We start from the raw sequence: 16429 nt of genomic DNA, 5'->3' as shown, positions 1-16429 counted from the left end.
ATCACAAAGACAGCATGGTACTGGCACAAAAACAGACACATCGACCAATGGAACAGAATAGAGAACCCAGAAATGGACCCTCGGCTCTTTGGGCAACTAATCTTTGATAAAGCAGGAAAAAACATCCGGTGGAAAAAAGACAGTCTCTTCAATAAATGGTGCTGGGAAAATTGGACAGCTACATGCAAAAGAATGAAACTTGACCACTCTCTCACACCATACACAAAAATAAACTCCAAATGGATGAAAGACCTCAATGTGAGACAGGAATCCATCAAAATTCTAGAGGAGAACATAGGCAACAACTTCTATGACATCGGCCAGAGCAACCTTTTTCACGACACATCTCCAAAGGCAAGAGAAATAAAAGATAAAATGAACTTATGGGACTTTATCAGGATAAAGAGCTTCTGCACAGCCAAGGAAACAGTCAAAAAAACTAAGAGACAGCCCACGGAATGGGAGAATATATTTGCAAAGGACACCACAGATAAAGGACTGGTATCCAAGATCTACAAAGAACTTCTCAAACTCAATACACGAGAAACAAATAAACAAATCATAAAATGGGCAGAAGATATGAACAGACACTTTTCCAATGAAGACATACAAATGGCTAACAGACACATGAAAAAATGTTCAAAATCATTAGCCATCAGGGAAATTCAAATCAAAACCACACTGAGATACCACCTTACGCCAGTTAGAATGGCAAAGATAGACAAGGCAAGAAACAACAATTGTTGGAGAGGATGTGGAGAAAGGGGATCCCTCCTACATTGTTGGTGGGAATGCAAGTTGGTACAGCCACTCTGGAAAACAGTGTGGAGGTCCCTTAAAAAGTTAAAAATTGAACTACCCTATGACCCAGCCATTGCACTACTGGGTGTTTACCCCAAAGATACAGACGTAGTAAAGAGAAGGGCCATATGCACCCCAATGTTCATAGCTGCATTGTCCACAATAGCCAAATCATGGAAGGAGCCGAGATGCCCTTCAACAGATGACTGGATTAAGAAGCTGTGGTCCATATATACAATGGAATATTACTCAGCTATCAGAAAGAACGAATTCTCAACATTTGCTGCAACATGGACGGCACTGGAGGAGATAATGCTAAGTGAAATAAGTCAAGCAGAGAAAGACAATTATCATATGATTTCTCTCATCTATGGAACATAAGAACTAGGATGATCGGTAGGGGAAGAAAGGGATAAAGAAAGGGGGGGTAATCAGAAGGGGGAATGAAACATGAGAGACTATGGACTATGAGAAACAAACTGAAGACTTCAGAGGGGAGGGGGGTGGGGGAATGGGATAGACTGGTGATGGGTAGTAAGGAGGGCACGTATTGCATGGTGCACTGGGTGTTATACGCAACTAATGAAGCATCGAACTTTGCATCGGAATCCGGGGATGTACTGTATTGTGACTAACATAATATAATAATTAAAAAAAAAAAAACAACTAGGGATGTACTGCATGGTGACTAACATAATAAAAAAAATTAAAAAAGAAAAAAAAAGAAATCAATCAGAACATTCATACCATGCACTACTCAATAATAAAAAAGAATGAACTATTGATAAATCCGACAACTTGGATGACTCTCCAAAGCATTATGATGAGTGGAAGAAACCTGCTCTAAAGGTCACAGACATATAATTCCACATATGTATGTTCCACATATGTATGTATGTGAATCATACACTATTACATTTATGTAACATTCTTGAAAGAACAAAATTATAGAGATGGAGAACAGATCAGGCATAGTGGGGGTTAAGGAAGTACATGACTACAGTGGGGTAGCATGAATGAGGTCTTGGCAGTGATGGAATAGTTCTGTATTTTGAATGAGGTGGCGGTCACACGAATCTACACATGTGCTAAAATGACAGAGGTATATACACACATACTGTACAAATGTCACTTTCTAGGGTTTGATATTGTACTACAGTTATGCAAGATGTAACCACTGGGGGAATCCTCTGTATAAGGGCACAGTGGACCTCCCCATACTATTTTTGCAATTTCTCAAGAATTCGTAATTATTTCAACATAAAAAAATGTAAAGAAATCAACTAGATGTGGGTGGAATAGAGAATGCAGACTATGTCAAATAACAGTATTAAAAATCAGGAGGTCCAAGATGGCAGCATAGGAAGATCCTGAACTCATCTCCTCTCATGGACACACAAAATCTACAGCTACCTATGGATCATTTCTTTTTTTTTTTTTTTTTCCTCCTATGGATCATTTCTGTAGGAATACTGACAATACCGACGCCATCTTTGGCCCTCCATCTTGTTCATGGTTGCTCAATGACCTCTCTTAGGGCTACATGTTCTGGCCCCTTGGAAATGAACACATCTTAGAAATGCCCACAAAGGCTGAGTTGGGGAGAGGCTTGTTTTGGCCTCCCAAGAATCTGTTAGAGATTACACAGTCTTTCCCTTTTGTGATGCACAGGTGGGGCAGCAAGAGCTCATTTCAAGTTAGCTGTCAGTTAGATGCATACAAGCCCTTTGAAGCGTGTGTGAACCCTTTGATCTTACAGTGCCCTTCTAGGTGCCCTTTGCTCTATGAAATTCGTGGATGAAGGTCTGCGTTTGGCAGAGAAGAGCTATGCAGTTGCTGGGATAGTCCTCCCCCAAGCTCCCCTTCAGTAGGTTTCCTCCAATCAAACTGTGTGAACTGGATGGATGGCCTACTTCACTCTCCAGTCTCAAAGTGTCTTCTCAGTTTGGGGGACACTTTATGTCTCTCCTGCATCGTCTAACAATTTCCTTCTGAAAAGCATCTGAAAAGTAAATGAACTGCTTCCCTACAAGAAAGGATGAAAGGACCACATGGAGAGGGGTAGAGAGACAGAGACATAGTTTTGGCAAAAACAAACAAACAAACTCACTCCCAACAGGCGGGGAGACACAACAGAGAGGGATCTCACCAGTCGAGCCCTTCTGCCAGAGGATTGAGGGGTTGGTGCCCCACATTAGGCACCCCAACACTTCAGAGCTGCACCAAAAAATGTCTGGCTTAGAAAATGAAGAGGGCTGACATCCGAGGGCTTCAAAGTGCTATAGGAAACTGAGATTCTCCTTTTAAAGCCTCACTTGCAGTCTCACTCATCCCAGGATCAAGCACAAAAACACCAATTTGAAAGCACCTGGTGTCTTCATGAAGGAAATTCATTTGCTGCTCTGGGGCAATGTGCTGAAGCAGCAAGGGCCAGCGATGCTCCACTGGAAGCGGAGGCGAGGCCTTCTGCGAGCTCTCTACCCATCACAGTAGAGTAGGAGGCGCACCGGACGCCGCGCCCTCCCACTGCCTCACGGAGCCTGCTGAGGGCGAGCGGTCGCAGCACTGTCCGAGGCTGGACAGTGGGGGCAGTCATAGCGCTCCCCCCACGCCCTGGCTGGGGCTGACGAGTAGGAGCAGTCGTGGAATTCTCCTGCCACCGACCTGGGGACAGTACAGGCACAGAGACGGGGCACCCTCCGACAGTACTGCTGAAGCCCTCGGACGTGTGCAGTCCAGGCGTCTTCCTGCTGCCCTGCTGAAGCCGGTGAGGGCAGCTCTCGGGCAGGTTCGTGCCCACTACACCGGGGATGCCCCTTGTTCGCCTGGCCCTGGTGGCCAAGGGGCTGGAGCTCCTGAGCTCCAAAGCACCATAACAATCAGCAGGACAGTTCTTGGTGGGCCAACACCCTCAGGGCACTACACAGACAGCACAGTGAAGGAGACACACAGTCCTCCAGTGAAAAAGGCCTACTTATCCTGGAGTTCCGGCCAGACAAACAGGCTTCAGGTTTCCCACACAAGCAAAAGCTACACAGGCGCTCCCCCAGGCATCGTAAGTAGGGAGACACTGTCCTTGTGCATCCTCTTGGCCTCACTGCAGTTCAAGACCTCCCAGAAAGGAACTTATATACTCAACTGGAGTCCTGAGTTTTGCAACTGTTGCTCAGGGGACACCTCCGTCTCTAGATCTGGAGGGCATCAGGGCTTACAAGTGTGGCCCCACGGAACTGTATATTTTTGCATATATTAAAGCTGCTGCCTGAGGGTCTGGCTTCCATTCAGCCTGAAATTAGGTACTGGATAAGATTCCTCCCCTTGGAAGACTGACAGATCTTGGCACACCCTCAACAACAGAGACATATCAAGAATAAATCAGGCTGTTTAGACAATCACAAAGGTTCAAGAGACAACCGAGAACTAATCAATGGTGAATGAGAAGTTTCATCACCTACACAAGGCCACTTCTTCAAGACTGAAAGTAGTAGCTATTTTGCCTAATACAGGGAAACAAACACAGCCAAACAATACGAGGAAACAGAGAAATATGTTCCAAATGAGAGAATAAGATAGAACATCAGAAAAATACCTTAATGATACAGCAATAAGTAATCTACCGGATAAAAAATTCAAAGTATCAGGCATAAAGATGCTCACTGAACTCAGGAGAAGAATGAACACAGTGAGAACTTTAACAAAGAGACATAAAATATAAGAAAGTACAAAACAGAAATCATAGCCGAAGAATATAATAACCACACTGAAAAATACACTGGGGATTCTACAGCAGACCGGATAAAACAGAAGGATGGATCGGAGAGCTGGGAAACAAGGCACTGGAACTCACCCAGACCGAGCAGCAAAAAAAGAATTCTAAAAAAATGAAGATAAATTAAGAGATCTCTGGGACAACATCAAGTGAAATAGTATTTGCATTATACGGTTCCCAAAGGAGGTGAGAGAGGAAAGGAGGCAGAAAACTTATTTGAAGAAATAATGGCTGAAAACTTACCTAACCTGGGGAAGGAAGCAGACATACAGGTCCAGAGAGCCCAGACAGTTCCAAAAAAAATGAACCCAAAGAGATCCACACCAAGACACATTATAATCGAAATGTCAAAAGTTAAAGAGAAAATCTTAAAAGCTATACAAGCAATTTGTCACATAAAAAAAAAAAATAAACAAAAAACAAACCAAACCCAAAACCCAAAACCCAACCCATAAGGCTATCAGCAGATTTTTCAGCAAAAACTGTGCAGGCCAGAAGCGAGTGACATGACATATTCAAAGTGCTGAAAGGAAAAAGCTTCCAACCAAGAATACTCTACCCAGCAAGTGAACACTCAAAATTGAAGGAGAGAGTTTTTCAGATAAGGAAAAGCTAAAGGAGTTCATCACCATTAAACTGATTTTTCAAGAAATGTTAAAGGGACCTTTTAAGCTGAAAAGAAATGGCACTAATTAACAACAAGAAAACACATGAAAGTAAAAATCTCTCTGGAAAAGGTAAATATGTAGTGAAGGTAGTAGATAAATCAACTTATAAAGCTAGCACAAAAAAAAACAAAAATAGCAAAAATAAACTAAAACTACAAAAGGATACATTAAATAAGGTAAAATGTGACATCAAAAACATAAAATGTGGGGCGGTGGTAAAAATGTAGTTTTGGAATGAGTTCAAGTTTAATTTGGTATCAACCTAAAATAGATTGTTCTATACATAGGATGTTATATATGCCATATACATAGATTAACTCATGGTAACCACAAAGAAAAACTTACAGTAAATAAAAGAAAATGAGAAAGGAATCTAAACACAACACTAAAGAAAGACAACAAACCACAAGGAAAACGATATCCATGGAAAAGAAAACTGGTGTAGCTACACTCCTATCAAACACAATAAGCTTTAAAACAAAGACTGCAATTAAAGGACAAAGAAAGGCATTACATGATGATTATGGGGTCAATCAAGCAAAAAGATATAAAGTTTATAAATATATATGTACCCAATGCAGAAACACCAAAATATATAAAGCAAATATAAACAGACTAAAAGGAGGAAATTGACAACAATACAATAATGGTAGGGGACTTTAACACCCTACTTACATCATCTACAGAAATAAGAAAATCCATAAAGAAACATCAGCCTTAAAAATACCTTAGACCAGGTGGACCTAATAGATATGTTCAGAACATTTCATCCAAAAGCAGCAGAATACACATTCTTCTCAAGTATACACGGCACATTTTCCAGGATACATCACATGTTAGCCTACAAAAAAAAGTCTCAATAAATTCAAGATTGATATCATATCAAGTACCTTTTCCAACCACAATGGTATAAACTAGAAATCAACACTGAGAAGAAAACCAGAAAACCAGAAGCATGGGGCGCCTGGGTGGCTCAGTTGTTAAGCGTCTGCCTTCGGCTCAGGGCATGATCCCGGCGTTCTGGGATCGAGCCCCACATCAGGCTCCTCCGCTCTGAGCCTGCTTCTTCCTCCTCCCACTCCCCCTGCTTGTGTTCCCTCTCTCGCTGGCTGTCTCTGTCAAATAAGTAAATAAAATCTTAAAAAAAAAAAAAGAAAAGAAAACCAAAAGCAGACTGCCGTGTTGTAGAGAGGATCACGTGGCAGGGAATGCCAGCAATCTCTGGGAGATATGGGTCTCAGTCTTACAACTACGAGAACACGAATTCTGCCAACGTAAATAAGCTTAGAAGAGGACCCCAAGATTCAGATGAGAATGCATTCCAGACAACACCTGGATTTCAGCCTTTGTGAGATCAAGAGGTGAATCCAGCTACGTACCATGTCTAGATTTCTGACCTACAGAAACTGTGGGGTAATAAGTGGATGTTTGTAGCCACCAGATTTGCGGTAATTTGTTACACAGCAACAGAAAACTAAGATAATAAATGAGCTGTAGTCTTTAAAATTGTCAAGGTCATGAAAGACAGGAAAAAGTGAAAAACTTACAGACTGGAGGAGACTAAGGAGACATTAACAGACGTTAATGGAAAAAACTGATGAGATCTGAATAAACCCTAGAGTTAACATATTGTACCAAGACTAATTTCTTCATTTTGATCATTGTTCTATGATTATGTAAGATGTTAACATAAAGGGAAATCAGGTGAAGGGTATACAGGAATTCTCTATACTATTTTTGCAACTCTATTATAAATCTAAATTTATCTCAGAAATTGCCTCTAAGTATTATTTCCACTAGATGATAATAGAGCTCTTTGGTACAATGGCTGACTCCAGGTGTGAAGCAAGAAATTTACAAGACGAGCCTTGCATTAGCCAGAGAAAATGAACAAATAGGATAATGAATCAGCCCAAGGGATTCCCAAGATCTGAAGGGTAAGTCAGAAAGCCAGAGACCCAGGAGAGCCAGTGGTTTATTTCCAGTCTAAGCACGAAGGCCTGAGAAACAAGGGAACCAATGGTGTAGTTCCTGTCTGAACGCTGACAGGCTTGAGACTCAAAATGAGGCGACGTTTCAGCTCAAGTGTGAAGACAGGAAGAAAGCTGATGTCCCAATTAGAAGGCAGTCAGGAAGGAGCAGTTTCCTTTTACTCAGCCATTTTGTTCTATTCAGGTCTTCATCTGATAGGATGAGGCCCACCCGCATTAGAGAGGGCAATCTGCTTTATTCAGTGTGCCAATTTAAATGCTAATCTCATCCCAAAACAGCCAGGATAATGACTGACCAACTATCTGGGCACGCCATGGCCCAAAGTCAACACACAAAATTAACCATCACTAGCCTGTAATATTTTGTTCTGACAGAAAGCAAGGAAGCTATCAAAGGTAAGGGAATCTTGTCAAAAGGGCAGAGAACCAATAAAGACATCCATTGGTCAAAGATGGGACAATTTGAGCAACAAAAAGAATAAATGCAATTAATTCAAGTATTAAAGATCCATGAGTCCATAAAGATTTTTTAATAAAGGAAAAAGTCAAAAACTAAAGAAAATTTTAAAAAACAACATTGACAGACACAAATGGAAGTGACCAGAGCACCAACTCTGAAAATTAAGTATATATCTCCCTTTCCAGTGATAACTATATTTCAGGGTACCAAATAACCTAGCTGATGCAGGAAGGTTCTTTACAAAGGAATTTCAGCAAATTAAATGTGAAAGGAATAACAAAATTAGAAAATCAGTGTTTTGCAACCCCTAATGAAAGGAAAGATTCATTGGTGAAACCACAGATGAAAGGCTGATCGGGAATTTTAGAGCAGAGGAACCAGAATACCTCACTAGAGGAAGCAGAAGGTACATAACACTAGCATCACTACAAGTGGCCCAAGCAGACGTCATGTGCATGCAGCTGCGGTACAGTATCAAGGACGCGTCACCTACGGAGTGATTGCCAAAAAGTCATACCTAAATCTAATCACTCCTTTAGGATTAACTTCCATTTTGAGGAAATATAAAAGTCAGGGAAACACATTAAATGAACAAATGAGAAAGCAAACAGGTAAATTCAGAATTCAGAATATGGGATATCTTAGAAAACAACTGGCATAATTTAACAAATCAAAAACACGAAGTTAAAAAAATTAAGGATGGGGGCGCCTGGGTGGCTCAGTCGGTTAAGCATCTGACTCGATTTCAGCTCGGGTCATGATCTCAGGGTTGTGAGATCAAGCCCCACATCAGCTCCGCACTAGGCAGGGAGGCTGCTTAAGATTCTCTATCACCCTCTCCCTCTGCCCCTCTCCCCAGCCTCTTTCTCCCATTCTTAAAAAAAAAAAAAAAAAAAAAAAAAAAAAAAAAAGATGAGAGAGGAACTGTTTTAGACCAAGAGGTAACAACGAAATACACTGTGTGAACCTTATTTGGATCCTGATTAAAACAAACCAACTGTAAAAGCAGATTTTGACACAATCACAAAAACTTGATTATGGAATGGCATTAAATAATACCTAGAATTTACTGTTAATTCTATTAGTTGAGATAATAGCATTATAAAATATCTGTATTTTGTAAGATGCATATTGAAGTATACAGGAAAGAGGTGATATGATATCTGGGATTTTCTTTAAAATTAAAGAAAAAATAAGAATAAAAAGACTAGGAAAAAAATCTAATCCCTAGGATCTTATTGCTCAGAGTTGAAAAATCATGTCTAAGCCTTATGAATTTGGAACTCAGAGTTATGGATACCACTTTTAAAAGTAGCTTTTCCCATTCCTCACAATATCCTACAAAATGCTGAACATACAGCAGGAACTCAAAAAATTCTTAAATATCAGAAAACCTTTTTCACATTCATGAGAACTCACTTCTTAATGGCTTCCCTTTTTTACCACGCTCAGCCTTTAAAACATTTAGAAGTTTCCACAGAAAAATTTATCTCCAAATTTTAGGAATTATATACATACTGTACCTGAATTCTTCAAGGCAGTATTTCAAAATTAAAAAAATGAGTAAATCATATCTAATACATACATGTTCATTTTCTACCACAGAATAATATACATGTTTAACTTCAATAAATTCAAAAAGGGTATGCTTAAATTTTTGTCTTTTGAATTTTATGGAAAGCAACCAAATTTTACTTACATGAACAAAACTGTGGAAGTCAGGAATTATGGATTTCATATTTATGGGGAAAAAAAACCCAACCAACCAACCCTGAGTCTCACTCTGTTACAGGCACTATTCCAAGTGTTTCGCATGTATTAGCTCATTAATTATTAAAACTCTTACAAAGTGGGTACTATTATAATTGCCATTTATAGAGGCAGAAAAGTCAGATCACTTTATCCAGGGTTCCAGAGCTTGCTTACAAACAGCGCTATTAGGATTTAAAGTAATACAGTCTGACTCCCAAAATCCAGCTCTTTACCACTAAACTGGGCTGACTTATGAGAAGACATCCTTTACCTGATGTTATTATCTACTCAATTTCAGTATCAGCAGCTGGTTTTCATCATTTCCAACAAGAAAATGGAGAAAAAAAATGTCAGAATGAATAGTAAAATGTACCTTTTGAATGGCTTCTTCCATATCCAACTCAAATTGTTCATTCTGTAATAATCTGAGGAATCTCTTGCGCTCCACGAGGTCATCGTTTTCATTCTGCACCATTTGGTCCCTGATTTGATTTTGTATCTTTCTTACTGATTGGACATGCAGTTGTTTGCAGTAATTTCTATCTACTAGTTTCTGATGCCTTTCACTAAAGCTCAGAGTTCGCCTTTTAGAAGCCTATAAAAGGAGGAAAAAAAGTATGCATACTTTGGTATTCCAAAATCTAATTTTTAAAAGTATACTGCTGCAAGCCTCAGGTACAAAAATAGATAACAGTAATAAAGGGTCTTCGGCTTCTTTCCTAAATTCAGAGAAATGTAACATAATAAAAAAGTACACATGGTAGATAAATATATTGATATATCAATAAATTACTTTTATTATTCCCCATCTTATAGATGATACATGAAAAGTAAAAGCAACTTTACCCAAGGTTCCTCGGCTTAAATAAATAGCAGCACTAGGATTCAAAGACCCACAGATGAGCTCTATAGACCTAGCTCTTCACCACAACACAGGGAATTCCTCCTCTCCTCATTCTCCCCCACCCTACGCCTCCCTTACCCCTTAGCCAGAAAGTGCCTTTCAGAAAGAAGCTGGTCAGGCTTTCCTAATACAGATTTAATAGGTCAATCCACTGCTACTTAATTCGTTTGCCCTCTCCTGGACTTTTCCCCCACTTATTTCTTCAACGTTCTTAATCTTTTCCCAAATTTTCAGAAATACGGCAAACAAAATTTTCACTGGGCAGATCTAATAGAGTCTCGGGAAAATTTGAAAAAGACTGGAAGCCACCGCGAGCGTTGTTTAAACAATAGCACAAGAGGCCGCTGGAAGCAAACTGAAAGTTTCCCACTTAATTCTCAGATTAGGCCCTCCAAATCCTTTTTTTAGATGCAGCCAGGCTCTAAACTACAATTAAATCAATAGATAAACAAGTCGTTTCGAGACCCCCGACGGACTCACCATCTTGGCAGAGGAAAATCCCCCTCTCGGGATCCAGCCGGCACCACCTCCAGCTGCTACAGCCGTGGCGGGCCGACGGCTCCGATGTTTACGCGGTTTCCTGGCAACTGCCGCCGCTCTAGCGGGTGCGGGGCCCACAGGCGCAGGGCCCACAGGCGCAGGGCGCGGCCTCTCATTGGGCGCAGCAAGAGCCAATCGGCACTGAGCTTCTTGGGAGGCTTGCTGGGAGGCTGCTTCTCCAGCTCTAAGGGACAGGCGGGAAGTTTGGAACCTGTATCTTGACGCAAGCTCTTTGCAGTCCTCTAGGGCGCTGACGATTTCCCTCGAGCCTCTGAATTCTGTGATTTGGGTGGGGTCGGGAGTCAAGGGGAGGTCTGTGGAAACTGTTTACATAGAATTACGCAAACTCCATGGGGCCAACGTCACCTTCCACTCAGAACGTCCTGTGCCCTCAACGCCAGGATCTGCGTGAGCTGATGACTGGCTTCATCTTTAGCAGTAGGAACAGGGTCACCGTCCCCCTAGCTGGGTAACTGGGAGGCTTTTTGGGTAGTGTGTGCTTGCAGCCGCCTTCACCTCAACCCCCAACAGTTAGTCAGCTTTGGTAGTAAAATGTATAGGTCACATGGATCTTCTGCTGTGGAATACATGGTCCAGGTACCAAGGAGAGAGCAGATAGATGGTGGCAGGATGTGATCAGGTTTATTTTATTGGCAGGTAGACGCTAAAGTCCATTTTAAGTGGAAGCGTTTGAGAAAAGGAATAGGTCAGAGAAATTAGTCAAATATATTGATTTTAGAGATGACAGAGAAATCCCTTAAAAACAACAAAATTAAAGGTAGTGTGAGAATTTGACTTAGTTCGTGTTACCTAATTTGAAGTCCATCATATGCAGCAATATGTCTGCTTTAAGATTAATAACCAAGAGGACTTCCAGTTTTAGCTCCAAAATGTAAAAACTTGGGAGTTATCACTTCCATCCTCACTACCAGAAGAAGCTGAACAAACTAAAAACTGATGATTTTTCTTGGAGTTATACAGAACTGAGATCACAGGGCAAACCACGGCCCTGAAATCTGGAGAGGTGAATCCAGAGACCTACTTACCTAGAGCAGAAGCCTCTGAGGCCAGAAAGGAGGAATACTTGAATGGTAATTTTGATGAACTCCTGGAGACTAAGTGCGGCTAGTGTGGGTGAAGCTACTGGGGGCTGCAGTGTTGGGAGGCCCCAGCACTTCCGTGGGTTTTGTTTCCCGGAACTCCAGCAAGTTCTCACCATGTAAAACCAAGGAAGATCTCTTGTGGCTCTAGCAGGGGGATAAGATTAATAATTATTGTCAAATATATCCAGAGCCTTCTCCTTAATAAAGCCTACTTTCTAGAAAAAAGACTTTACCAAAGCCATATCCCACCCAGAGCAAGGACAGTTCTCTGACCACAGTCTCCTCCAGCCTTCCTGTCTCCCCTAAGTAGAGAGGAGGGAGCTGAGAAACACTTGTGAAGGTCACAGCCCAAGGTCGCTATAAGAGGTTTAATGATAAAATTATAGAATACTTTTCTTCCCACACTTCCTTACTGCACCAACAGCGCTTCAGTATAAGAACAGTTGAGTACAGCAGCAATCACTGTGAAAACACACTAACAAGGAACGCTTCGGGAAATCCAAAGAAAACAGGAGGAAAAAAAAAAACATACTAGAGGAATTTAAAGCTTCTAGAATGAACAGCTACAGCAAATATTAAACATAGCCCAACTCCTAGTCATGTAATAAAACCCCTCACATTAAAGCCCTATTTACCTCAATCCCTGTTAACCCAAGATACCCCAGGCAGTTTTCAACAACACCAAAAAAAACCAAAAAACAACAACAACAAAAAAAAACGGGGAGGCTAAAGGCAAGAAAAAATTCAGTCTGAAAGGCAAAGTAAGCATCAGAACTAGACTGAGCTATGGCACAGATTGGAGGATTATTAAACAGTAATATAAAATAACCATGCTTAATAGGCTGAAGGATCTGGTGGAAAATGAGGACAACATAGAACAGATGGGTAATGTATGCAGAGAAATGGAAACTGAAAGAATCCAAAGGAAATTCTAAAAATAAGAAACACTGTAACAAATGAAGAATGCCTCCGCAGGCAAATGAAGAATGCTCTCCACAACACTGTGGAGAGAATCAGTTAGCTTGAAGGTATGTCAAGAGAAATTTCCCAAACTGAAATGCAAGGAGATAAGCAGTAAATAGATAATCCTATTGGGTTTAGAATAAAATTGTTTTCTACATTAGAAGAGGACTGTGTGTGTGTGTGCGCGTGTGTGTGTTGGGGGATGGTAATTGTGAAGGTTTCTGTCTTTTGGGAAGATCATATAAACCCAGTTACCACAAAAGTCAAATTGACCATATGGATACAGTGCAAAACATTTTGAAAGCATTTAATCCTATTTGTCTAGCAATTTCCACAAGAACTGTATAAAAAACAGGATTTATGCGTAGCTTCTTACAAAGTAGCCTGTAATTAAAATGTTGCTGTCAGCAGGAATTTTTGTTTCGTTTTGAACACTGATTAGTGCCTGGTATGTCATAGGTGATAAATATTTGTTAAATGAACAAATAATTGAAATTATATTACTGTTATGCACATAGGAGAAAGCTGTACCCAGAAATCACTCTGAAGAAGTATTGTTTTTCATCATTTAGAGTTTTATCAAATTTACTTATATTTTCAAAGAGCAAACTTTTGGTTTTATTAATTTTTTTCTCTATATATTTTTTGATTTCCAGTTCCACTGTTCGCTGCTCTTACCATCATTTTCTTCCCTGTTTGCTTTGGATTTAATTTGCTCTTCTCTTTATAGTTTCATTAGGTGGAAGCATAAATCTTCATTTAAGACCGTTCTTCTTTTCAAATATAAATATTTAATATAAATTTCCCTCTAAGCCTTGCTTTAGCTGCCTCCCACAGATTTTGATATGTTGTCCTTTCTCATTCATTCAATTCAAAATATCAAACACTTGTTCTTTGATCCATGAATTATTTAGAAGCATTTTGTTAGTTTTCCAACTATTTCACATTTCCAGGTGTCTTTTGTTACTAATTTCTAGTTAATTCCATTATGGTCAAAAAACATACTCTGCATCACTTCATATCTTTTAAGTTGTAAAGGTTTGTTTTATTTTGCAGCATATGGTCTATCTTGGTAAATGTTTCATCTGTCCTTGACAATATGTATTCGGGTACCTTGGATGAGGTATCCCATAAAGATCACTAAGGTCAAATGAGTGAGAGAATGCCGTTCAGGTGTTCCATGTCCTTGAAGCATTTCTGTTTGCTTTATCAATTACTGAGACAGGTGCTGAAGTCATCAGCATAATGGTGGATATGCTTCTCTTTTCAGTTCTTTTTTGCTGTGTCTTTTAAAGTACTACTGTTCGGTATATACACCTTTAGGATTATTGTGTCCTGATAACATTTTGATGTTAACATTTGAAAGACCCCTCTTTTTTGCTGGTAATATTTTTTATCCTGAAGTCTATTTGATATCAATGTAGCCACCCCAGCTTTCTTTTAACCAATGTTTACATGGCATATATTTCTCTATGCTTTCGCTTTTCTATCTAATTATCTTTCTATCTAAATTATGAGCATCTGTATACTTAAAATGGCTTTTCTAGGGGCGCCTGGGTGGCTCAGTCGTTAAGCGTCTGCCTTTGGCTCAGGGCGTGATCCCGGAGTCCTGGGATCGAGCCCCACATCAGGCTCCTCCGCTATGAGCCTGCTTCTCCCTCTCCCACTCCCCCTGCTTGTGTTCCCTCTCTCTCTGGCTGTCTCTGTCAAATGAATAAATAAAATCTTTAAAAAAAAAAGAAAAAAGAAAAAAAAGAAAATGGCTTTTCTATAGATACCATATAGTTGGGTATTGCTTTCTTATTCAATCTGATAATCTCCGTCCTTTTAAAGTATAATTAACATGCAATGTTATTAGCTTCAGCTGTACAATATAGCGTTTCAACAATTGTATACATTCCTCAGTGCTCATCAAGATACATGTACTCCCCCTTTACCTAGTTCACCCATGCCCCACCCACCTCCCCTCTGGCAACCGCTAGTTTGCTCTCTATATTTAAGAGTTTGGTGTTTAGGGGGTTTTTTCCTTTGTTCATTTGTTTTGTTTCATCACTCATCAGCAGGGAAATGCAAATCAAAACCACAGTGAGCTATCACTTTACACAATAACAAGTGTTGGTGAGGCTGTGGAGAAAAAGGAACCTTCATAGACTGTTGGTGGAAATGCAGATTCGTGCAGCCACTATGGAAAAACGGTATGGAGTTTTCTCAAAAAGATTAAAGATAGAATTATCATATAATCTAGGAATTCTACTACTGGTATTTACTAAAAAAAAACAAAAAACAAAAAAAACCAACAGAGAACACCTAAAACACTAATTTAAAAAGATATATGCACCTCTATGCTTATTGCACATTATTTACAATAGCAAAAGTATAGAAGCAACTCAAGTGCCCTTCCATAGATGAAATGGATAAAGACATGGGGTGTGTGTGTGTATACACACATTCACCACCAGCATGGAGCCTGACACGGGGCTTGATCTCACAACCCTGAGATCATGATCGGAACCGAAATCAAGAGTCAGACACTTAACCAACTAAGCCACCCAGGTGCCCCTGTTATATACTTTTTACAATGTTTTTTCTTGATTTTTGGTGGGTTTCATAGTGTTGGATTGAATGCCAGGCATCACATGTAGAATAGTAGAGACTGAGGTAAGTCGTTTCTAGGCCTGGAAACACCACACCTATTCTCCTGCAATGACATTAGCGCAGGAGGCTGAGCCCGTGTCGTCAGGAGTTGAGCTGGATTTGAACTTTGTGCTGCTGTGGTTATTTTCAGCACACCACCATCGTCACATATCTCCAGTGTTATCTTGTGCTTATGTTGGGGCCTGGTTTTCCAGAAGGCTTCTCTCAATGTCCCTGGTTCACCTTTACCTTAAGGCCTTCCCTATGTTCCTGGCACATCAGAGACTGTCTCTCCCCACACTCTGGCTCTCCCCCTCTCCCCCTGCAGGAGATGACTGTTCTTTGCGGCTCATGCTAGCTAGCCAGGTGTGGGAGGAGAGGCTTTTCTGTTATTCTGGTCCAGTCTCTGTGTTAGGTGGGTTCTGGCACACTAGTTGTGAGGGTCTCATAAATTGGAAAAACTTTCCTTAAGGTAAGTACTCACTGTGCTTTCTTATTGCTTTTCAAGAAAGTCTAAAACTCTTAATCTGGTCTATAAAGGCGAGTATGTCTATCTCTTCAGGTTTCTTTTTCAAACTTTAGCCAAAATGGACTTCTTTGCGCTCCTTCCTAACAGAAGGCCTTTGCATGTGTGGGTCTCTGCCCTTAATATGAGCATGTGAACAGTGAACCACCCCCCCCACCCAGTCATCTTGTGGATGAGAGAATGCACGCTCTGGATGGCAGAACAGAAAAATAGAAGGAGCCTCAGTTCTTCATGACCACAGACCTAGCACACCAGCCCTGGGCTGCCTAACTCCTGACCTCATGCTGTATGAAAGAATAAGTTCCTAATTTATCTAAG

The 16429-nt window shown here is 40.5% G+C and overlaps 1 protein-coding gene across 1 annotated transcript in view; it reads right to left on the bottom strand.

Annotated features, from left to right (window-relative positions):
- The window catches only part of MNS1 (meiosis specific nuclear structural 1), an 84697-nt gene that overhangs the window by 43515 nt on the left and 24753 nt on the right, over window positions 1-16429 (bottom strand). Inside the window, exons 4-6 of the mRNA XM_002929890.4 lie at window positions 11932-12132; window positions 10826-11549; window positions 9815-10036 (exon numbers count right to left, since the gene is read on the bottom strand). Of these exons, the coding sequence (XP_002929936.2) occupies window positions 9815-10036; window positions 10826-10828 (225 nt within the window). The 5' untranslated portion in view covers window positions 10829-11549; window positions 11932-12132. The remainder of the gene's footprint in view (window positions 1-9814; window positions 10037-10825; window positions 11550-11931; window positions 12133-16429) is intronic.

Source organism: Ailuropoda melanoleuca, chromosome 5 (assembly GCF_002007445.2).
Source record: "Ailuropoda melanoleuca isolate Jingjing chromosome 5, ASM200744v2, whole genome shotgun sequence".
Classification (NCBI taxonomy): domain Eukaryota; kingdom Metazoa; phylum Chordata; class Mammalia; order Carnivora; family Ursidae; genus Ailuropoda; species Ailuropoda melanoleuca.
Note: the sequence above shows the minus strand (reverse complement) of the source record. Positions and strands in the feature narration are given on the sequence as shown.